Source organism: Capsicum annuum, chromosome 12, assembly GCF_002878395.1.
Source record: "Capsicum annuum cultivar UCD-10X-F1 chromosome 12, UCD10Xv1.1, whole genome shotgun sequence".
Taxonomy (NCBI): domain Eukaryota; kingdom Viridiplantae; phylum Streptophyta; class Magnoliopsida; order Solanales; family Solanaceae; genus Capsicum; species Capsicum annuum.
Genome location: NC_061122.1, coordinates 21,987,518 through 22,004,878, shown reverse-complemented (window position 1 = coordinate 22,004,878; position 17,361 = coordinate 21,987,518). Strand labels below are relative to the sequence as shown.

The following is a 17,361-nucleotide window of genomic DNA, read 5'->3' as shown; positions in this document are numbered from 1 at the left end:
GATTGACCGCGAGCATCTCTATCTACATCCTGACAGTTGGTGAGTCCTCATAGTTTGGGGACCTAGTTATCAGATTTCCATCTTTTCAGAGTAGTTTATTTAGTTATTTTCAATCAGTTTGAGTCAGTTGGGATCCTATCCTAGCGACTCTCTAGTTAGCAGTGTTAAAGGCTTGTCTGACTATTAGATACATTTCAGACTTGATAGAGTCAGTTATTTAGATTTCTTAGTTAAACACTTTTAGACATTATGCCCAGTTAATTCTAGTTTAGTTCAGACAGTATTCAGTAGTTCATTATTGTTTTGCATGCTTAGATTCCTGTATTATGAGTTACAGTTTTAGTAGAAGGCTTATAGGGTTAGCTTGAGACTACTCGAGCATCGTGTGACGTCTTAGGACCCATTTTTGGGGTGTTACAAGATTGGTAATCACAGACAATCTATCGAATACGAAGGGGAAGGTATCCTATATACCTTCTTACAGGTCACACTACAGTCAATTATAGATATGGTAAGCCACCTAAAACAACTTCCCCTACGAAAAAAATCCAGATCCAACCCCTAGAGATAGCGAATAGAAACGAAAAATGGTGAAATTTTGCAAGAATAAAAAGAAGCAACCAAATCACCAGAATTCAGCACAAGAAAAAGGAGCAAACTCAAGCCAAAATATCAAGGTAAATAGGTATGACTCCCAATCAGGTAAGTTCTCGATACCCAAAACTCTCAACAAGCTGCTCCAGCGTGTCTCCGACAGGAAAAGTTGTCGTCAAAGAGAAGGTCCTGAAGGTGGATAACACCCCTTAGATGGCCCAAACAGATGGTGGAAACAAGCTAGCTGGTCAAAGCCCAATTGCTCCTAGGCCTTCCCAAAAAAAACCTCCTCCCACTAGGCCTCTATGCCCTCAGAGCCCAGTAAATTGTTACATGCAGGTGAGGCCTAAAGGGACCCAAAACTTCCTATTAAGAGCTCTATTGGCTTCAATTCCCTCAGAGCCAAGTAAATATTATGAATCCCGGTGAGGCCCAAATGAGCCCAAATCTTCACATGGTGATTTCTTACAACTTCGTACAATTAGAATTAGATACCCTTTTAACAAAGGTAAATACCATTCTAATCAACTTTTCACCTCTTAAGGACCTGCAAATACTTGAAAGAATAGTATCCCTCGATACACCAACCACCCAGTTCTTCTAATACCTCTTTGCCAACCGAGGAAAACAATCATGTCAACACTGTTAACTCTATAGGAATCCTGACTATACCCTCTCTCCCCACTATTTCCCTTATCCCTAACTCTAGGGGAAATGATGAAGAAAATAGAGGGTTGTTTTCTAAAAAAAAAAGCTCTCATCTTCCTATCCTTCCCAAAATCGCTACTAATCAAGAGAACTCCAAACCAAAGAATGAACCTTCACAACCTTACTCCGACTCTGAGCTCAATGGTTCTCATCTTAGAGCCTCTTCCCCTAACTCACATCCTAGATTCTTGGCTAGAAATGGGGATAATAGGTCAAGAAGTTCCATTCCACCTTTAGGTTAAGAGGAAACAAATCACATTGATCATCCGGAACCCTCAGTATCTAGCTCAGTTGATAATTGAAGGGGTAAATCAAGGGTTCGGGTGTATGGGCCAGAACATATGGATAACAAAACTGATGAACATTATTAGTCAATCATCTCTACAACTATTACCCCAGGAAATGCTCCCAGAACTAATTAATCAAGTAAGTCTGATACTATCCTTCATACCACCCAGAATACCTAGGATGATGGAAACAGGTCCCAGATTCATACAAATCCAATAGGACTCTCCCCTAGAACCCTCACCTTCCTCTCTACCTATCCCCAAAAATGAGAGAGAGAGTGAAAACTTTGGAATCACTAAAGGAGAATAACAAATAAATAGAAAGGATCCTAGACTCTCTAAAGATACCAAGAATAGATGAAAAAACATTAGTAAAGATACTAAATTTAAGGTTCGAAGATGTGGTAAGCGAAATAGAGATCATTCTTTTACTCCAAGGCCTGAAAAACTTCACCATGGATATATCCCTCCCAGGAATTTCCAAAATGAGCTCCTATAGCTCCAAGATAACACCTGTATCTATGAAGAAGAAAACAATGGAAACAACACCACTAGACAAGGGCAAGGCACCAATGGGGGACACCCCAACCCCTACCATACAACTAATGATGAACTGCATCATATGGAATGCTAGGGTTCCAATAATACAGAGTTTAAGAGACACTGCAAGTTCATGATGCATGTCCACAATCTTGCTATCCTAGTCCTGCTTGAGTCTAGGATGGTTGACCATCAAGGAATCTCTAAGATCCTGCAAATAGAAATACCGGAGGTGTAGTTATCATGTGGAAGGATAATCACATAAATATCACTGACATCTCCATTTTCTCTCAGGCAATTCATATTGTTGTCCAGGTATTGAGTCCTCCTTCTACTTGGTACCTCTTTGTTGTTTATGCCTATAATCTCTTTAATAATAGAAAGATTATGTGGGAGCAACTTATCAGTTTTACAAATATTATACAAATCCATAATAGTAATAACTCTTGGGTGATTGGGGGAGATTTTAATGAGATTCTTAGGGGATCAAAGAAATTTGGGGGGAATACTTTGAATAACTCTAGGCTTCCTATTTCTGGAATTGCATTAACTTCTGTGGTTTAGTTGACCTAGGATTTAAAGGGAGTAAGTTTACTTGGACCAACAAGAGGTACATGAATAGGCATGCCCTAATCCTGGAAAGATTAGATAGATTCATGTCTAATGAAGCCTGGATAAATCTATTTCCTGAGTTTATTATTTTTCACCTCCCTAGGACTCACTCTGATCATTATCCTCTTCTTATTAACCTCTCAAAAGGTAGTCCTACTCCCTCCAAGACTTTTAGAATAGAAACAATGTGGTGCTCCATCTTTCCTTCCCCTTCTTTGTCAAGAACTCTTTCCAGACTGACCTATCCCTCACTGAGGCTATTTCCCACTGTGGATCCCATGTTAAAACCTGGAATAGAGAAGTTTTAGTAACATTTTCCATAAGAAAAAAAAACTTTTATCTAAACTAACAGGGATTCAAAATCCCCAATTACCCCTATTGTAGGTTTCTTCATGACCTAAAGAATACTCTCACCAAGGAATTTAGTGATATCCTCATTCAGGAACAGGATTTCTAGAGATTTAAATCCAGAATTAACTGGCTTACTGAAGGGGATAATAACATTAAACTCTTCCATACTTCTACCATCAATAGAAGAAGAAGAAATTAAATAAATTTTCTAAAAAAATGATGTTGGAGACTGGTCTTACTCTGAAGAATACATCAAAGAAAACATTTACAACTTTTACAACAACCTTTTACATGACTGACCACCACTCCACCCCTAATAAGTACCAATTAAACCCTTCTATCCATGGATTCATCCCCCCTGAAGAATACCAAGCTCTTACAGCCATTCTTTCTATTCATGAGATTAGGAGAATTGAATTATCTTTTCAACCTACCAAAGCTCCGAGCGGGATAGTATTCATTCATTCCTGTACCAGAAATACTAGAATATGTTGAACCAGTCTGTAGTGAATTTCTGCAGTACTACATTCACTTCTTGCACCATGAAAGAGAAAGTGAATGAGACATACTTATCTCTGATCCCAAAATATAAGACTGTGTTAATCTTAAAAACTTCAGGCCCATAGGGTTATGCAACACCCAATAGAAGATCATCACAAAAATCATTATCAATAGGATTAAGCCCCTCCTTAATGGCATTATTAGTCAGAGTCAAGCTAGTTTTCTTACCCATATAAGGTCCTCTGATAATTCCATAGTGGTTCAGGAATTCATATCCCACTTTGCCAAAATAAAAGGTAAGAGCTCCAACATGATCCTCAAAATTGACTTAGAAAAAGCCTTTGATAGAATTGAGTGGTCCTTTATTAGGCAAACCCTGCACTTTTTTAACTTTTCATAAACTCACCAATCTTATTATGTCCTGCCTCACCACCTCCTCAATCTCTATCTTAGTGAATGGTAGTAAGACCCCTTTCTTTAGACTTACTAGGTGATCCTATGTTCCCCTTTATCTTCATCATCTGCATAGAGTTGCTCTCTAGGAGGATTGATTATGAAGTGGATATCTTGAACTGGTCCCCTATTTCCATTACTTGAGGTGGAACTAAATTGTCCCATCTATTCTTTGCAGATACCCTATTTTCTAAAGTTGACTGTCAAAACTGTCAAACTATCATGAACACCGTCAACAGTTTCAGTCACTACTCGGGTAAAAAATTAACACCTCCAAATCCAATGTCATTTTCTCAAATAATTGCTCTTCTGAAGATAGGACAACTCTCTCTAACCTTCAAAATATCCAAGCTAAGGATAACTTTGGTAAATACTTAGTTTTATTTTCTCAAATAATTGCTCTTCTAAAGACAGGACAACTCTTTCTAACCTTCTAAATATCCAAGCTAGGGATAACTTTGGTAAATACTTAGGTTTCCTTATTTTCCACAAGAAATACACCAATGGTGACTTCTAGTTCATACTAGACAATCTTAATTCCAAATTAGCTGGTTGGAAAACCAAAATGCTAAACCTGGTGGGAAGAACCATTCTAGTTAAGGCCACGCTGAGCAACATCCCTAATCATGTCATGTAATATATTTCTCTCCATATGCATATCCTCCAACTCATAGATAGGACCCAAAGAAACTTTCTCTAGGATACTACTTTTGAGAAAAGAAAAATGCACTTGGTCAACTGGAAGACCATTACTTTTCCTAAAAAGGAGGGTGGCCTCAAATTGCACAAAGCTTCCCACAAAAATCACTCTACCCTCTCTAGCTTGGCTTAGAGATCCCACCATAACCCCACCAAATTATGGGTTAGGATTTTTTGATAAAAGTATAAGAGTAGCAGTTAGCAAACCCCAATGACTCGAGAACTTGGAAAGCTATCCTCAAAGGCTGGGTTGTTTGTAGCGAAGCCTCCCTATGGAAAATCCATGACAATCGAAACATTAACTTCTGGAATGATAAATACATTCTTAATTTTCCTCTCTGTGTGAGTTAATCCATGGCCCTTTACTGGAGCAAGCTAATGATACCAAAGTTTCTGACATTTAGATCAATAGAAATTGGGATTTTAGTTCTTTACCGATGAAGTTACCCACTGATTTAAGGCACAACATCCAGCATACCACTCACCCAAAACTCAGAGCCTCTAAAGACTATCTAGTCTGGAGACTTACTGGAAATGGGCAATTCTTCAGTGCTAGCTTTTATAAGTTCATTGCGGAGAAAGGAGGGAACAACATAAACCTCCCTAGGAAGGCCTTCTCTAGAATTTGGAAACTTTCCATCCCAAACAAAGTCAAGTCTTTCTTTTGGCTTCTGCAACACAACAAGCTCCCTAAATTCTCACCTTAGTCGCAGGAGTCTGTCTATAGACCCCAGTTGCTCTCTGTGCAGTCACCATACCGAAGACACCCATCATATTTTCTTTTGATGCCCTATGGTTTCTGCTTTTTGGGACTAACATGCTGAACAGAAACACCTCTGCTAGGAATAGATTATCTATGTCCAACTTTAACCCTGCAAACTAGGACAGGACCTGGGAGAAAATTAAAAGCACCTAGTTTAATAACAACATCTCTTGGAAAGAAATATTCCCCTTTAGTCTGTGGTCTATCTGAAAAACTAGGAACCACAATATTTTTAATAACAATAAACACAAACCAACTTTCCAACAGGCATATGCTGAATCCATTGAGTATGCCCTCAGTGCCAAGAGATACAACAAGCCGAGACCAAGGATCTCCATTTGTGTTAAATGGGTTCCTCACTAAAGGAACCACTTTAAACTAAACATAGATGGCGCATGCCTCGAGAATCCTGGTAAGAAAGGCATCGGGGGGTAATCAAGGATGAAAATGGGGAGTGAAAGTTGGACTTTCATTGGAGTTTCCCAAACTCCACAAATAATCAAATGAAACTGTTGGCCTTGAATGAAAGCTTGAAGCTTGTGGAACAGAACAACTTCCTCCCAATTGAGATCAACATCGACTCCACAGAGGTCATTAATATGCTAACAAATGATAATATTCTCTAGCATGTTGTTTTGAATGAATGCAGGTCAAGGCTGCTGAGGCTAGGGGCACCACTAGCACAACACTACTATAGGGAGCAAAACCAGTTGGCGGACTTATTAGCAAAGGAAGGGGCAAGCAACCTAGTTATTGATAATCCCACCATTTTGTTAGTTCCACCATTATTTGTCCGAAAAACAGTCTGGCAAGACAACGTTGGAACTATGTTTGAAAGAAACATCTCTCTATGTAATGACCCCTGTGCGGGAATTATTTTGGATCCAGGCTAAAATCCACCTTCTGTAAAACGTTATTTATTAATGCAATTCCTGGCTAACCAAAAAAAAAAAGAAGATGAAGTTATGTTTGGTTATAACAACGAAAACATATCCAACAGAATCCCACAACGTTTGTTCTAGAGAGGGTAAACCAAATGATATCTTACTAATCTTATGGTGGTAGAGAGGTTGTTTCAAAAAGATCCTAGCTCGACTCAAACAAAATAAAATAAAATAGCAATAAAAAAATGATAATAAAGAAAATATGGCAACTAGTAGGACACAATGCAAAGTATCAAGGCAAGAAATAGTAATTTCAAACAGAATAATAGATGATTTAAGTAAATTGATAAGAAAAGCAAGAAACTACATGAAACGACAGAGAATGTCCCTAACTACCACCAAGCCTAATGCCATTAGAAACCAACACAACTTTCTACTAACCTTCTACCCGATATTTAATTATTATCTTTTGCAAACAATATTTGCTTATTTGACGCTTTTCCTAAAAAATCACAAAAAGCGATTTAAATTTGTAACACAATTTACAAAACAATATTCTTAGCATAAATTATTTTGTAAAAAATCATAGTGAAAGTAAAAAGAACTACTAAAGTTTTTGAAAGTTCTCCAATTATATTTGACTTTTATTTTAAAAAAAAAAAAAAAAACATTAATACTCGTATAAAATATAAAAATAAACTCAGCAAAACTTGAATAGAAGCCCTGGTCAAATAAAGCCATAATTGCTTTTGTCATGTTGGTTTACTATTTTATTTATTCGCTCTACCATAGTCCATCCCTCTATATTTGTGTTAACTTCATTTCTTATCAAATACTACAATTCAAATACAAGGACAAAATTATTATAAGAATGTTTGGATGATAGACAATAGGGAGATTAGAATTTGCAGATCGAGCAAAATTTATTTAACGATCCTCGCCAATCATAAAAGATTTATTAAAAACTGTTTTGACAGACTAAACAAAACATACAATTAAAACGAGGGTTGATAAAGTCAGCATAAACAAAACATATTACTAAACAAACACAAGAATAAACATAGTGATGCATTCTAGGGCCTGCTTCCCCATCAAATGCTTGTACGTTATAAGCATAATTAATCTTAGTTGATGTACAGGCTTAATTTCTAATTTGTAATTCCTTTCATTTTAAATTTTACGTTAGTTTTAAGATTTCAATTAGGAGTTAAATGGAATGTGAAGCGCATGAGCCCCACGGGCCTAGGCAGTTACATTCTTAACTACCTTTGACAACAGGGTTTAATCTTGCCTCTTTTTTTGAGATATCGAGATCCGGCTTATTATTATTATTCTCTTCACCGAAAGGCTTTACTGAACACACATATAATTAATGTCTAGTATTGTGCCCTTGTGCTAGAATGAGGGGCTCATGGTTTGCTATATACTCCCAACTCTCGTTTTTCAGATGTTGATGATGTATGCTTTCCTGTTATAAAAACTGTGCCCTACATGTGGAGCTTCACTGGAAAATACCAACTCCTTATTTCATATGTAATGTTTTCTTGTTATAACAAATACTTAATATTCAACTACAAAATGCATATAAATAACTAAAAAAAATGTGCCTTATGAACTCAAATCTTGACTTTTGTTTGGACTGTCAGTGGATGTGCAATTCCTAATCTTGAACTTCCTTGTTGCCGTATTTTACTTAGATGCAGGTGTGTTTTGTTACAACATGCAGGTACGGGAGATGGAAATGATCGAGCTCTGCACCCTCTCAATGTATGGAATCCTAAGAAACCAGAATTGGCATCTTAGGATATAATACTAAATAGCATTTATACAGGCGTACATACTCTAGAGTTTTCAATGAATCGATCACTATGTTGGTGTGCGGATGGAAGATATCTAAACAGCTTAATGCCATCTTACTTGGGCCAGGATCTCCTTGTGTAACGTATCGATCTTATGGCATTCTGCTTGAAACTAAAACAGTAGTTCAAACAGAACGAACACCTTAGGATTTCAGATTTCAAAATGGATCTTGTAATAGGGAATGGAATGAAGATAGCTGCAACATAACACATTAACATTCAACTTTGGGTCTCTCCATAATAATAGTTGGGAGATGTGTGGCACAAAATGCAGTGATATAAACTAATCGTGAAGATGATGCAAGAAAGGGCAGAACGAACCATTAAACTTACTACTTTACTATTGACACTGGAAAAACAAAACTTGCACCTAAATCAAGGACGGTGATAAGGCTGCTGGTCATTGATCCAACATGAGACGGTAACTGGTGTATTGAAGCTTTATGACATTGAGAGGATAAAAAGCTTCCAAGATCCTAAGTAGTGTTGAGCATTGCCAGAAAGCACCATCAGCAGGAAGCCGACCAAGTCGGTGCTGACAAGTTGGCATCCTTAAGTCATTCCGCTGAAGATGTGTGTGTAGACCTTACCTCTGTAGCATCTTCTTCAACTCTTCAACATAGTGGTAACTTTCACAAACGAAATTAAAAGGAGTCCTTCACAATGTCAACTCACAACTCAAATGTCATCATATTGCAACTGAAAATCATCCAATTTTGAATTATTTAATTAAGAGTATTAATCATCTATCCAGCTACGAACCGTGGTTCAACTCAAGAACAGGTACTAAGACTAAACAAGCACTACGCCATCTGCAAACCTATATTTCACTACGGTTTTAAAAATGCAAGGATCGTCTACAATAATATGGTCCAAAATTATTTGACAACATAGTCTTTCAATACATAAACACAGAATTCCGTCCAGTACAAAAACACCAATAAAGATCGATACTCAAGTGTAATATTTGTTTTGGCAACGGTACCTCTCCTTACACATCATTTAAAATACACCAACAAACATGGTATTGTATTCCAAACACATTGACCATGTAAGTGAAGATTAGGAGACTTAAAAACTGGTGAGCCATAGATCGATAAGCTAATAAGAATACAAGAGTTGTTACATGATAGCAGGAATGGAAAAGAAGTGTCTCAATCATACATAAGAAACTAATAAGTTAGTGATTTTGGAGAAATCAAACTTTTCATAAAAGTGTATCCATCCTGAATGGTATCAGTTCGAGGCGATGATCTAAATGGTCCATTGCACGTCCTAAATGCATGCCCGCTCGTAGGTTGACTACTCATGCACCTGAATAGCACTTCACCATATGCAAACCTATATTTCGGTTTGACATTAAGAAACCTAGAATCTTCTATAGTTAACAATGGCATCCAAGATCCCTCGACCTCATATTCTTTCAATACCCATACCTTAAAAATAATCTTCCCCTGAAGAAACGTATTCGAATGAACACAAAGCATTCCTCCCAACACACAAACGCCAATACCTCTGGGGCCCGGCCTCAAGCTTAATATTTCCTCTGACAAAGATATCTCTCCATACACTTCATTCAAAATACTAAACGAAACCACCACAAAATAATCAACTGAAACAGCAATCCAATGAAATGTTGCTTGTATAAATGCCAAAAACTGCATGGCAGACATCAAACTGCAAATGCCATGAGGATGTTCATCAATTCTTCTCCAGGAGCCACATTTCAACGTGAGAATTTCATTAGCTAATTTTTTATTATCAAAGCCCCGGCAGATGTGGAGAATCTTATACTCACCACTGGTTGAGTCATAACCCAATCCATAACGAGAAACTGACGCCGGTGGAGATTCTAGAGGGGGAAGTACTATTGATTCTCTTGTGGAGGGATTCCACAGCAAAAGTGTGTCGACATCACCCAAAGTATCACGAACCTGGATAACAGCTAAGCCATCGTAACAACAACAGATTGCACAATACCTTGGTTTAGGGTTCGAAGGGCAATCAACTTTTACAAAGGACAACAATACATGGAATATATATCATCTTTAGGGCACAGTTGGCTGATCCATAAGAATTTTTTGGGAATCTTGGTCATTCTTGGCATAATTCAGATGCTTTATCCTAAAGTAAGGCTCGGAGATCAATGTTTTCCAAATATTTCAAACACATTTGAATCGAAGAAGAGACTGCACAGGTAACCTGCTGAGGATCTCTGTAAGTATTTCCTCAATTGTTGTGGCCTAAATAGGACAATAAAGAGCGGTCAGACAATTTTTCAAGTGTACAACTATTAGCATGAAAAGATAAAACCTAGAATTGTTTTTGATTTCTTCTATTTGAACATTTCAAGTGGAAAATACTGAAATTACTCAGCAATCGACGGTGGCACCAAGTAAACAACAAACACAAGCAATGTACTTGTAACACATTGACCAATAAATCAAGTAATTTCTCACACAAAAAATCGCCACATAATATCCTCATTGAAAAATATTATAATTAATCACAACATCGAAAACCCTCTAACACAACAAGCAACAACAATTAAAAATCATCATCATAAGTAAGTAAACACCATCCAAAAATCACAACTTACCCCATCAACGTCCATTTTTTGGGTCGCTTCTTCTCCATTGTTAATAACAATTTGATTGAAAAGATTAGCCTCTAAGTTTTTAATTGCAATCGAGTTCTTGTTCAGTATCTTTCGAGCACAACTAGAACTGTTATTTGCTAATTTTCTCACATTCTTCTTTTTCGTCTTCATTGCTATTAATTAATTGGTTGATCTAACCAAATCTTTTAAAAAAAAAAAAAACATAATAGTCGTCACTGTTGCTGATAGGTGATAACTAACCTTAGCCTAATTTCCCAAGTAGGTAAGCACAAAAAAATTAGTCTTAAAAATAAAAAATAAATTTGTAAAAAATAATCTGGTGACTCAAGAATAAGGCTAATAAACTTTGTTTTAGGCCCAAAATTTTGAGCCCCAAAAAATTTAGGGAAAAGGACATAGCATGACCATTTAAAAAAAAAAAAGGCTCATAATTAAAAAGGTGGACATGCTTTAGCCAGTCGGCTAAAGTAATCCCCTTTTTTATTTATTTGACCCAGTTGGGCATATGCAGTCTCTATACTCAATTGATACACTTTTATACTATAATGATACACGTTTAAAAAAAAAAAAAAAATTCTATACAAATACATGCAGTCCCTATACCCAATTGATATTCTTTTATACCACATTAATACACTTTTATACTACATTGATACACTTGCAGTGTCCATATACTCAATTGATACTCTCTTATACTAGATTAATATATTTTTAGAATGCTTGTAGAAACTATACAGAATCGTATAAAATATGTATCTAAATAATAATTGTAGTTAAAAATTGTACAGAGTGTGTATAAAAATGTTATAATTATTATATAGCATATGTATATATATATAAACTGTATCATTATTATATATAAATATATATCTTTAACAATTGTATTATATTATAAGTATAAATAATAGGAATAAAAAATATAATGTACTGATTTTTTTTTCTATTCTAACTATAAATTATTGAGAGAAAAAACTCCATAAAATTATATTAATTGTTAAAATAAAAAAAGTAATATTTTAAAATTTAAAAATGAATAACGAGAGAGAGTGAGAAAAGCAGCTAACAAAGGTAAAAAGAAAAAGAGAAAACAATGAATTGGTATATTAAAAATGAGTCTAGATGGCTAATTAGTGGAATTACAATTCTTAGTAACTTTTGGTGGAATTTGTTTGGCTAACTGGCCATTTTCGTCCTTTTTCCAAAAATTTTATGATTTTAATTTCACTTATAATAATATTAAAGATTATAAAATATAAAAGACATAAATTTTAAATTAATTAAAAAAGAAAAGAAAAGAAATATATACTTTTTATTAAAAATATTTAAAAACTTTTTATCAAATATTCATATCAATAAATAAAGTTTTCACAATATTATTCAAGGTAATGCATTGTAAACAAATGATTAACATCTTATTAATTAAAATTAGTCCTTATTTTTTTATAAATAATTATATAACTATATGAAGTTAAATGTTTAATATCTTCTAAAAATACTACACTAAAAAAAGTAGCACATAAAAATTAAAAAATTACTCTAAACTATTGATAATATTTTTGTTATATGAATATATTTAAGACTTTATATTAAAATTTAATTTTAGGCTATAAATTTTATTTAGACGGCGTTGTAAGTAATTCAAATAAGACCGTAAGTATATCTTTATCTTTTATTTCCAAACAATCATCCCCTAACATTTCTCTATATTACTAGATATGCACACGGGTTCAATATATATATTTTTTTTTTATTTCAACTTATGTGATGTAAATAGAATTTAGATAATTAATCATTAAAATAATTTAAGTTTTTAATTATTATGATTTATAATATTTTTTTCTCCTATTTCAATTTAAATGATAATGATATAATTTCGCCAGCCAGCCAGATATTTTATATTTTAAATTTTTTAAATTGTTAATTATCAGATTTATAATTTTTTACATAATTTTTCAATAAGATATGAATACTCTCTTCGTCCCAAATTATGCGGTATAGATAAAATTTTGGCAATCAGTCACTTTCTTAAATATTTTTACTAATTATTGTTATTTACAGTACTTTTTATTTCTTTTTCAAATAATATATGTTGATTTATATCATTCTTTGTCCCGTTCCAATTTATATGGCACTAACATAATTTTGATAGTCAATCAAATTTTGTATGTTGACATATCATTTTGTTATTCTTAATTTTCTAATACACAAATGACTTATCATAAGGAGTGGTTTAGTAAAATCATCGTTTGAAGGACGGCAATTTAATTTAGAACATCAAGAGTTAATTTTGCAGTTTATGTCTATTTTATCTTTTTATTAAATATTATTTATTTTCTTAATATCTAGATGACTCATAATATTTAATTAAGAGCGATGGATTATGTTACTCCTATAAAAATTAACATGATTTTATCATATCCAATAGTAATCATCGATAACTCACCCGAGTAGAACTGAATATGTTTCATAACAAAATCAAAACACAAATGTTACATCTTTGTTGCAAAATCACACATCAGTCGTAACACAGTAGCATATTAACAAAAGAACATCAAACCTTACATTTTTCTTGAAAAAATCGAAAGTTAAAGTTTAATCCTAACACAATATAACTAAAACGTTAACTCAAAATATCTTATAAGTCATAAAGAACTAACCTTTTCTCTTAGATTTTGAAGATTAAGGACGAGAAAAATCCTAAAACTTTTTTTGATTTATGAGATAGTAAGTACCAAATGAAAAATGTGATTTAGGATCAATTTGGATGAAAAAGAACACTGGGAATCTACTAAGATTTTGCCAAACTAATATTGATTTTGGCAAAGATTTTTTATTTGGAAAAGTGAAAAATTAGTGAAAGAAATTTTTGATTTTTGGTAACCTTTGTTCAAGTATGTATAATTGGTAAAGTGATTTGGGAAAGTGAAGAGTCAACTTAGTGGAATGTGGGCCCATCTATTTAATAAATACACGTGTATACCATAAGCTTTTATTTGGTTGAATAAATGTGTCACATAGCATTTTGTTAAAAATATAATTTTAATTAGTTTAGAACGGTAATAAGATCTTCTTTTGGGTTGATGTAACACCTTTTTAGCTGATGTGGAGCCTTTGTCATGGATCACATTTTTATGTAATAAAGGTGTCATGTCAGAATAAAAGGGTGATAAAATACGTTAAAATTGAGTTAAGGGATAATAGGATTCATGTGAGGTTGGAGTATGTCGTAGCAACTTTGGTCATAATTCGAGAAGTTATTGGATACATATATCAATTAAAAATAGTGACAACTTTGACCAGCTAAGGTCAAAGTTTCACTTAAATTCTCATTGAGTTAATTGGGGTGTAAAATATAATTTTCAAAAATTTATTAATTTTTTAAGAAGTCCTCCAATTCCAAATTTCAAATTTCAAATTTTGAAATTTTGGAATTTCTCCTCTTTTCTTATCTTTTCAATCTTTCTTCTTTTTCTTTCTTTCTCTCTCCAAATTTCTCCTCCTCCTCTTCCTATTATTATTATTATTATTATTATTATTATTATTATTATTATTATTATTATTTTCTCTCTCTAGATTTTCCTCTTGCTTCATCTTCTCTTCTTTTTTTTCTATTTTTTTCATCATCATTCTTCTTCTTTTTAAAATCTTCATGGATTATTTAAAAAAAAAAAAAAAGAGAACTTTGAAAGAAAAATTTTGATTTGTTTTAAAAATAAATGAAAAAATAATTCAAAAAATAAGCAACCAAGATAGTTGTTTCAGCAACTGCCAGTGTTGATAATGATGGTGGTAAGAAAAATATGTGAGAGTTGTGTAGGAGGAGGAAATGATGATGGATCTGAAAGAGGTGGTAATGGTAGTGATGGTGATGGTGGAGGAGGAGGAGATGGTGGTGGTAGAATAGAGATATTTATGTAAATAATAAAATTTGAGGGTTTTAAAATTATTGTCATTAACACTAATTTTATAATTGTCACTTTTACTCAAGACTTGTGTCATTCTTTTTAAATTTTGAAACTTTTTTGTCACCCATAATTAATTTTCTTGAACTCTAGACAGTATTAAGGATGATAATTTCAGTTCATATAAGTGAAAGAAGTTTATTTAATCCATATTTAATTAACTGGATCACTGATAAATGGGTATATAAGGGCTTCAACCTATTTTAAAAGAGATAATTTCAAATATATAAAATAAAATAATTAATTTACAGTAAATATACTCATTTTCTTATTACATAAAAAATAGCCAAAAATTAAAAGGAAGTGCAATTGTTATTCGGAACCATAAACGCTATCAGCTCAATTGCACTAACGTATATTCTTCCTAATCATGTGGATATGATTGCCATAGATCAAAGAAAAGATCCTCCAGAGACACGCACCACTGGTATGCATCTAACATTTTACCTTCCACTTTAAATTAGTTTATGGTATATATGTATATGTAATGTATAAATATTGTATAAATAGCTATGTGATGTACACTAAATGTATATGTAATGTATCAAGACTGTATAATGGTGCATAAACATGTATCAATGTTCTTTTTTTTTGGATAAATGTATCAATATTGTATAAATGATATATAAGCATGTATTGATATTATATAAATATTGCATAAATAAATAGTCATGTAATTTATATATGAGGTATCATTATTACATAAATGATGTCTAAACAACTAACAAATACACCAATAAATTGTATAAATCAGTCTACAAATAAAATCCAAAAACAATACTCGGGAAAAGGGTCAAATATGTCTCTACACTTTTTGAAAAGGTCTTACCCTCCGTTACAATTTTGGTCCAAATATACCTCCGCTGTTAAAATTTAGGATCAAATATACTCCTACAAACGTCAACTGATTTGCTGGACTTTTGGAAGTCTTTTTTTTCTTTTCTTTTTTTTTAATTTTTGGTCGCCACGTAAGCAAAAAAGTGCCACATCAATAAAAATAAATTAACCCAATTCTTTTATACCCTGACCCGACCCAAGACCCCTTTAACCTCCCTAATATCCTAATCTTCTACGGCAATAAGTAGTCTACCCATGGATGTTAGTGAATCAATACACAAAGCAGATTAGATTTCTCCTATTTGTTTTCTTTGAGGAAAAATTTAAACTGACATAAACTTACATATTTGTGTTTCTCCTTTCTTTGAGGAAAAATTTACACATATCTTATGTCTCCAGCTTTTTAAATATGAAATAAGACATCATATACAACTTACCTGCATATAAACTACACGGTGGCAGTATCGGAGAGCTACTGAACACCACAAAGCAAAAAATGGCTCTTCGAAATCTAGTGACCAAAAAAGCCCTTCGCCGGAATTCTATGATTCCGGCAACAACTCCGATGCCTCCAAACTTTCTCTCTACCGGATCTTTCTTACGATTATGGAGCCTTAGAACCTGCTATTAGTGGTGAAATCATGCAGCTTCATCACCAGAAACATCATCAGACTTACATTACAAATTACAATAATGCCCTTCAACAACTCCATGATACAATTAACTAGGTGATTCTTCTACTGTTGCTAAATTGCGAAGTTCTATCAAGTTTAATGGCGGGGGTCATATTAATCACTCAGTTTTCTGAAAGAACCTAGCTCCTACTCGCGAAGGTGGTGGTGAGCCTCCAAAGGGTTCTCTTGGCTATGCCATAAACACTAACTTTGACTCTCTTGAAGCTGTAATACAAAGGATGAATGCAGAAGGTGTTGCTTTACAGGGTTTTGGTTGGGTGTGGCTTGGTTTGGACAAAGAGCTGAAGTGTCTTGTTATTGAAACCACCGCAAATCAGGATCCTTTGGTTATTAAAGGACCGAACTTGGTTCCTCTTTTGGGCATTGATGTTTGTGAACATGCATACTACTTGCAGTACAAAAATGTGAAACCAGATTACCTAAAGAATATATGGAAAGTCATGAACTAGAAATATGCTGCTTAAGTTTATGAGAAAGAATGCCCTTGAACTGAGATCTTTGACACGATACAGAGGACATGTCCCGCATCTGTATAAATTTTAACGCGAATTTAGTGCTCACTATTGTGCTAGTGGTCCTCTTTGTATGATAAGTAGCAGCTGGTTGATGTACTATGCGTGTAGAAACTGAAATAAGCTACACTGATTGTTACCAATTTTGCATGAGACAACTAACTATTGTAGCTAAGATTGTATTGAACATGGACATCACATCTTAACACTATAGAAGAACAAAAGTGAGAATTGATTTGATATGTGCTTATCATCTAAGTTCCTCGGGCTCTCAAAAAATGTCTACGGGTGCGTGTCGGATCCTTCAAAAAAATACTTAGCTTAAGCAATATTTTTAAGCTTAGCTTATAATTCAAGAACCCATGAATTCTCACTTTAACTCGTGAAGGATCCGACACAGGTGCGACAATATTTTTAGAGAGTCCGATTAACTTAGCTTATAATTCAAGAACCAGTTCCATCCGAGAACAAATATAATGAAATG

The 17,361-nt window shown here is 33.8% G+C and overlaps 1 protein-coding gene and 1 pseudogene across 1 annotated transcript; one reads left to right on the top strand and one right to left on the bottom strand.

Moving 5' to 3' along the window:
* Positions 1–9,196: 9,196 nt before the first annotated feature.
* Positions 9,197–10,287, bottom strand: LOC107856509. The gene has a single exon (XM_047400865.1). The coding sequence runs from the start codon at positions 9,922–9,924 to the stop codon at positions 9,424–9,426; it is 501 nt and encodes a 166-aa protein (XP_047256821.1). The 5' UTR covers positions 9,925–10,287; the 3' UTR covers positions 9,197–9,423.
* Positions 10,288–16,166: 5,879 nt separating this feature from the next.
* Positions 16,167–16,853, top strand: LOC107856510 (annotated as a pseudogene).
* Positions 16,854–17,361: the final 508 nt, after the last annotated feature.

Bases quoted from the DNA above. Each gene is read 5' to 3' on its own strand.
- LOC107856509 (XM_047400865.1), bottom strand. From the start codon at position 9,924: ATGTCTGCCATGCAGTTTTTGGCATTTATACAAGCAACATTTCATTGG.